The sequence below is a fragment of the Lathyrus oleraceus genome, chromosome 5, assembly GCF_024323335.1.
Source record: "Lathyrus oleraceus cultivar Zhongwan6 chromosome 5, CAAS_Psat_ZW6_1.0, whole genome shotgun sequence".
NCBI classification, from domain to species: domain Eukaryota; kingdom Viridiplantae; phylum Streptophyta; class Magnoliopsida; order Fabales; family Fabaceae; genus Lathyrus; species Lathyrus oleraceus.
Genome location: NC_066583.1, coordinates 506410852 through 506418185, shown reverse-complemented (window position 1 = coordinate 506418185; position 7334 = coordinate 506410852). Strand labels below are relative to the sequence as shown.

The 7334-nt window shown below is 32.4% G+C and overlaps 1 protein-coding gene across 1 annotated transcript; it reads right to left on the bottom strand.

Moving 5' to 3' along the window:
• Positions 1–2407: 2407 nt before the first annotated feature.
• LOC127085834 (uncharacterized) lies at positions 2408–7046 on the bottom strand. Its single transcript, XM_051026383.1, has 8 exons — positions 6745–7046; positions 5434–5718; positions 4498–4554; positions 4189–4398; positions 3384–3502; positions 3199–3296; positions 3001–3125; positions 2408–2910 (listed from the first exon to the last, which is right to left on the bottom strand). Exons 1-8 carry the CDS (start codon positions 6934–6936, stop codon positions 2743–2745), a joined length of 1254 nt encoding a protein of 417 aa, XP_050882340.1. The 5' UTR covers positions 6937–7046; the 3' UTR covers positions 2408–2742.
• Between the last annotated feature and the right edge of the window lie 288 nt (positions 7047–7334).

The window sequence follows — 7334 nt, the reverse complement described above, 5'->3', positions numbered from 1 at the left end:
AAATAAAAGTCAAACTTCTTTAAATATCCAACGTCTATAATTAAGTGATGGTGTAAAACCCTTTTACACTGACAGTATATTTCAACTAATCTCTGTAATTAAATAAATTATTTAAATAATTTTATATCATCATATTATACACTATATCATTTAAAATATGTCACATAACCGTTTTGAATTTCAAAATGGGAGGAAGAGGTCAAAACTGGATGATTTTAAAATTGATGGATGAATTTCGTAAAAAGGGTGAATATAGAGACTTATGATATAATTAAAATATTTAATGTTTGCAAGAATCAAAGTAACATGGAAATAATAAAGGAGATTAAAATACAATGTTTTTAAAATTGAATCGAGACTAAAATACAATGTTTTTAAAATTGAATCGGTCATTAAGGTGATAATGATATTAGATAATAGATTTATTGATCAAACCACTAGGTTATTGGTCGAACAACATGAATAAATCAGATTAAATTGAATAATTTAGTTGATTAAATCAGTTTTTATAACAAAAATATATAATTATTAAACCAATCGAACTTAATGACTTTATCTCTAAAAAAAATCATAATGCCTACAAAATTTTAAAAATTCAAAATATCGTAATTTCACAAATTTATTCTTTAAATTAATATTTTAAAGATAGTCATAACAAAATAGTACAACATACAAATCAAAATAAATTTTGAACAAAGTCTAATTCTAATGTAAATTAAATAAAAAATAATTGGAGTATCTAATAAATTTAATTTCAAGATGAAAAAATTGTTTCAAATAAATTTGCTTAAATATATTTTTGATCCCTCTAGTTTGAGTGTTTTAAGCTATCTATCCCCTATTACAAAATCATCGATTATGATCCCTCAATTTTGATGAACTTTGAACTTTTGTGGTCCCCTCCACTTTTGCATACGTGGCACTGATGATAAGGATTAAAAAATCATTTTTAATGATTTGTCATTACAAATGAATAAATTATTTAATATTGTTTTATACAATAAATTAATAATTTTTATTTAATTATTTTAGAAAGGAATTAATTTAAGTTTATAAAACAAGCACTTTGAATCTATATCCCATTCATTTCTAATTTCACTCCAATACATAAGATGACATTAAACCAAATATGAATGAGATTTATAAACACTTGTTTCATTTGTGAACAAATTAACTAGGGATCTTATGCATTTTATCGATCATGATTGGTTTCAATATTTATAACGTATTTTTCTCTGTTTAGTCTAGCTCTTGTATTTATACACCAAGTAAATTGCAAATAAATATCTTATTTCTTTTGAATTACAAAGCATAAGACGAAGATAACAGACAACTATGAATGAGCATAGCTCTTTTACTTTCATCTTCACCGGTCTTTATTTGTTGCTTGTTCTTGCTTCATTATGTGTTGTTCTTCTTCATCATTACCCGTTCTTGCTTCATTATGTATTGTGCTTCTTCATCGTTGTATGTTCTCTTCGTCCTATGTTCTGCAATTCGAAAGAAATAAGATATTTCTTTGCAGTTTATTTGGTGCATGGACACAAGAAGAGTTAGACTAAATAAAGAAAGAAAAAAACAAGTTATAAACATGGGAACAAGTCATGAATAAGAAAATGCATAAGGTCCCACGTCGACTTGTTCACAAATGAAATGAATGTTTATAAACTTCATTCATACTTAATTTAATGTCATCTTATATATTGGAGTGAGGTTGAAAAGGAATGGACCATATGTCCAAAGTATTTTTTTTTATAAACTTTAATTAATTAATTTTTAAAATAATAAAATTAAAATTATTAATTTATTCTATAATATAATATTAAATAATAAATTACTCAATAATCAATGACGAGTCATTAAAATAATTTTTTAATCATAATCATAACGCAAAAGTGGAAGAGTACCTCAAAAATCTAAAGGTCATCAAAATTACGGAATTACGGGATCAGACAGCTAGTTTTGTAATAATGGAATTAATATTTTAAAACGCCAAACTAAAAGGCAAAAGTGCATTTAGAGTACTTTACCTTCCAATGTATTCTCATAATCATTTATATTTATGTACACCAACATTAAATTGCATTACTCCAACAAAAGAGTGTTTTGTTACTCACTGTCATAATAACTTTACAAATGAAACATGATATGAGATAAAACTACATTCAAGAACAATCACTTAAATATTCTTTATGTGATAAAAACTCATCACTATATGTCTCTCAATATTCTTTTGGAATGAAAAATAACAATATGCTCTGACTAAACGATTTTTTGATTAACGAATTTTTTCACTAATCCCAAGAATTTTCGATTAACCAATTTTCCATGTTTTTCAAATTTGGGTTTTGACTTCCATTTGCTAACTTTGTACATAATTTTTGAAACCAATGTTGAAACCTGACAATGATAAAAACACTGGTAAAGAATTTACATGAACATCATTGGAGAAATAGTCTAAAATGTACAGAATTATTATACATTCTTTGCTCCCTGGATAAATTATAACTAAATATATGGTGTTACTTTCTTTGTATCCAAGTGTTGTCTTTCGATTTGGACAATCTCGTCCGGTGCAGAAGTTGTAACCATGTTTGTGACTGTATGATTGCGTAACTTGCAAGCTATTGCTGTGTCAAGAAAACACAGCCAAACTCGCTTCCATGAACTACTAGCTTTCATTTCATTTCCGAGCTAACAAAATTCTTGTTTGATGTTGTCTGAATCAAGACGAAAGAGGAATTACCATGGATCAGAGTTGTTACCGAGAAAATTTCTAGCGACTGACGGCCGACTCCACCCGTGTTCTAACTGGATGAGACTCAACCGCGTTAGCAGTTTATCGACAGCGGCGTCTTCTTCCATGCTTCTTTTAGAGTCTGATAATTTCATCACTTGTATAGATGAGTTCTGCAAAAACAAAATGGCACACATCTGTTATTTTGGAAACAAAACATGTCATTTGTTTCTGCATTATAGGATGGTTATAAATTATAATACCTTCAGTTCCTGATACTTTGTTAGGTATTGCAGCGACTCCTTGTATAATCCGCAATGATAGAGGAGAACGCTGTAATCTCTTAGCTCATTTGCGTTATTTGTAAGGAGGATAAGGCGTTCACATGCTGAAATAATACGGAAAATATTTGGAATCATAATGAAATAGAAAAAAAGAGAGAAACTGCATCAAATTCATACCAGACAATGAACGCCTCATGTCGCCGAAGCGCACGGTGGTCCAAACACCTCGATCGAGTCTATGTTGAGCAGCCTTAGCTGATGCGATTTGAGAGCCACTGCAGTTCACAAACTTTAAGGCTAGTTCTTATTCAAACTAATCACAATAGATAGTTTGAAGACGAGAAAGCATTTATATAAAGTACCTTTCTCCAACAAAATCGGATCTGTCAACACAGTTAGCAGCATGTGCTGCCCTTAAGAATAAGGTTTTTGTGTGATCATGATGAAAAGGCCAGAATGCATGTTTCAGATTGTTTAAGATCTGCATATATAGACTAACATGAGGGCTAAAGGGAAATTAACAACGCTAAGAACAACGCTAACAACACACTCTCTGAGATATGGCCGAATATGTTACGGAAGTGTCAAATTCAGAATCTTAGGTCTGAAAACTGTGTTATCCATATATATTGAAGAAGCTTCTTGTTTTGTTTCAAAGCAATTTAAAGAATGGCAAATCTATTGTCATTAAGGGTGTCCAATTACACGAGGTTCTCTCTATTGTGAGCTATGACGCAGGTCAAAAGTATGTGATGCAGCCGTACCCCCCTCAGTTGAGAGGTTGTCTCCGCAAATAGAACCCATGATCCGTAGGTCACTGTTGAGAGTCCTACATTAGAGGAGATATGGCTTGAGAAGATGGTTATAAGTGGGAGGCATCCCTCATCCTACAAGCCGATAGATCGCTCCAGTTCCAGATGTCCAGTCCTAAACATGAGGGAGTGTGTTGAAAGTCGCACATTGTGGAGGACACCCCTCACCTTTCTCAACTCAAATTTTAAGAGTCATGAGACAGCCATGTCTAAGTCGCAGCACTGTACTCAATTTATGGCACATATGCAAATTTTATGCCAAAAATGGAAAACTATACACATGATTTTTTTATGTTTAGCAAAGGAGATACCAAAAGAAGTAGAAGTGAAAGAAAAGCAAGTAATCAAATATCACCTCAACCAATAAGTTCCCTGATGTCATTATGTGTGCTTGGTCTGATTCCTTGCTTTTCATCTTATGGTAGCCTTTTGGAACATTCAAAGCATCATGAGGGAAGTAAATTTCAGCGTCAAAATACAAAAGGCCCCACAACCGAAGCATTTTCAGAATTTCTGAGTATATAAGTGACAGCATTGCAGGTGATCCCGATCGATGAGTCAAAACCTGCTCAGAATATTTAAGTAAATTTATCAAATATCTTCCATTTGCACAAACAAAAATTTCTCTTCAGAAAAAACAAACAAATAACGATGGATATATTACTGAGTGAAGATAGAGTGCTTGTGGCTCCAATAGATTTGCACTGGTTCTTCTGAAACCCTGTTGTGGCCAAAGGTTGGAAATAGTAAATAAGTTTGCATGTAGGAAAAATTGATGAAAATCTATTATAGAAATAGATCTCATATTTATATATTCTGTTTATCTAGTTTTTGCAGCCAGCCAGCACACTACGCACACTAGTACATGTTTGGAGATTGATGGTGAGTTTAATAGAATCATGGCGTGCCACTGTGATTTTGACAAAAAAACTACTTTTTACTGTTTCGACAAAATTACCGAGTCACCGTGATTTGGTGTCTATGTGTCGGTTTCGTGGGCATGAACTAGTATGTACATGAGAACTTTTCAAAAAGGTAAATTTACACTCTTTTGGATGATATATCAGTTATAGTCAAACACAAACAAACTATTGCCAATGAGCAAATATAATATTGTAAAGTTCTACGAACCACAATTATCATTTCTTAGAACATTTCTTTGGATTTCCATTTCAGAGTTCTCTCCTTCACAGATTTGACCAACAGCTAAACTACACAAATTTGATCAATTAGTGTAATTTTGTTTACCTAAAATGAACCCAACTGCTACTATTCGAGCCTCAAAAGAGGTTTATCTATGTAGTATTGACACTTCAAAATTGAAGACATATTCAGTGTCCGGTGACGTATGTAACTAAATCGGATCACTTCTATTTTCTTAAATTAATATCAAAGTCAATGTCAATGTCATGTACAATATTTGTGTTTGTATCGGTGCTTCGTAGGGTTCTAATAATTCGCCATGGCTTCCATTTCTTATGCAGGATACTTAACATCTACCATCCTAAAACATTGCCTAAGAGTTCACAATCCTTTAGTAATTAATACACATTGAAATGAAACAAGGATACAGCCAGAAGTTTGAAATCGAATTACATACCTTATGAACATACAAAAATCTCTCTATGCTCTCTAAAAACTTCTCGGGCGATGAATCACATCGAGGGTTATAGTGAGGACAGTAATCCATTGAAAGATCATCCAATCTTCCAACAAAAGCATCAACGGGAAGTGGAACCGATGAATGTGATACCAGAGAATCATCTTCTGCGGCTATATAGAGAGCAGTTCTCCCCAAATCAACATGTCTGTTAATGCAAATGCTGGTTTCCTTCTCAATATCAGTAAGTCTCTTAATTTGTGAGCAGAACCCTTGCCTTGCTTCCTACTCATTCATCAATGAACAACACAATTCAAAAACAAAACAAAACAAAAACTTGTAAATTTCAAATGCTTAAAGATAATCCATTTTCCAACACACCAAGCTACAGGCGTGGATTTAAATTGCACTCTACAACCGCAACTGCAGCAGCCTCAGTAGCTTCCGCTAGTGTAGTCAAGATCGAGTTCTGGATTATAAGATTGTAAGATCTTACATGCTAAGGATGCCTGAGGTGCTACGATCAGATAAAGATCGTTTTTGTTGCTGGTGTGATCAAGATTGAGTTTTTTTGAAGCAAGATCGTAAAATATACGTGTTGGGTCTTTCTTTGTGTGCTTGTATTATGATTTTCTTGTATATATATGTATGAAATTACCCCTTTTCCCTTCGATGGGATCTTAAGTGTCATGCTAACGATCGATCCGAGTTTTACGATCTTTCACAAGTCGACCGATCCTACTTAAAATCTCATACTTGACTACAATGGTCTCCACAACCGTAATTGCAGACACAATATTACTGATGCAGTAGTCTCTACAACCGCACCAAACCGCAATTACAGTGTCATTTAAAACCGCTAGTGCGACAACCTTAGGAACTACATCAGACAATGTTGCTCTTGTGTATTCAATTATTTTCACCAAAAACTAAAATTTCAGAACCTGAAAAACTCACTTTTCTTCTAATATAATGAAAAATCTTAACTTTAAGCCTCTTGCAATCGTGTAATTCAAACACATTCCAATCAAAATTCACGGTATAACAACCGCAATACATGATACTAACAATCACAGCACTCACAACTGCAACCGCATCCCCAACCATAATTCACAACTTGAAATGAATTCCAATAAATAAAAAATCAACCATAACAAAATCTACATATTTCCAACCTTCAACTTCAATTGATACAAGTTTCTAATTTAAAAAACAACAAAAATTAAATAAAAAAAAAGTCAAAATAAAACTAATCAAACATAAGCAAAAAAAAAAGGTAAGAATTTGAAGAATCAAGACACGAGTTCTTACTCTAGCATGTGTAGTATCAATTCCAGAAGCATCAAGAGCATCATGCAAAACGAAGTGAAGATCATGGTTTTCCACGTGTTGAACGTTGGAGCCGCCACGACATGGAAGACGAGAGCATGAAGAAGAAGAGAAAGGGAGAGGGTAAAATTGGAATTTGGAGAAAGTAGAGGGAAGTGTGAAGAAAGAGGACATAGTTGAGTTGAGTGGATAGTTGATTATAGGGAGACAGAGAGACAGTTAAGATGTGGTGATCAAAATGATTAACCAACCAATCATTGGACAAAGAAAAGTAAGCATCCAAGATAATAGTAGTATAATGGATTTGGATTGGACATATATGGAGATATTTTTTTAGTTATTTTGTTAAATATCTTTTATTTTATTGTTCTTGCTATAAATAATCAAATTTTAATTTAAATGGTTAAGTTTGAAATCTTTTTTAATAGTTTTTCTTATAGTTTTTCATAGGTCTTTCTTTATCTTTAACTATTTGAGTCATCTCTATCTCATCTATTCTCTACTATAAAGTTTAAAAATCTTTTCTCTAAATGACAAAATCATCGAAGTCTATTTTTCATTTTTTTTATTAT

Coding starts and splice junctions, on each gene's coding strand:
- LOC127085834 (XM_051026383.1), bottom strand. CDS start 6,936: ATGTCCTCTTTCTTCACACTTCCCTCTACTTTCTCCAAATTCCAATTT. Junction 3,503..4,188: donor CAGGGAACTTATTGGTTGAG/GTGATATTTGAT, acceptor CTATATATGCAG/ATCTTAAACAATCTGAAACA. Junction 3,126..3,198: donor CATGAGGCGTTCATTGTCTG/GTATGAATTTGA, acceptor GTATTATTTCAG/CATGTGAACGCCTTATCCTC.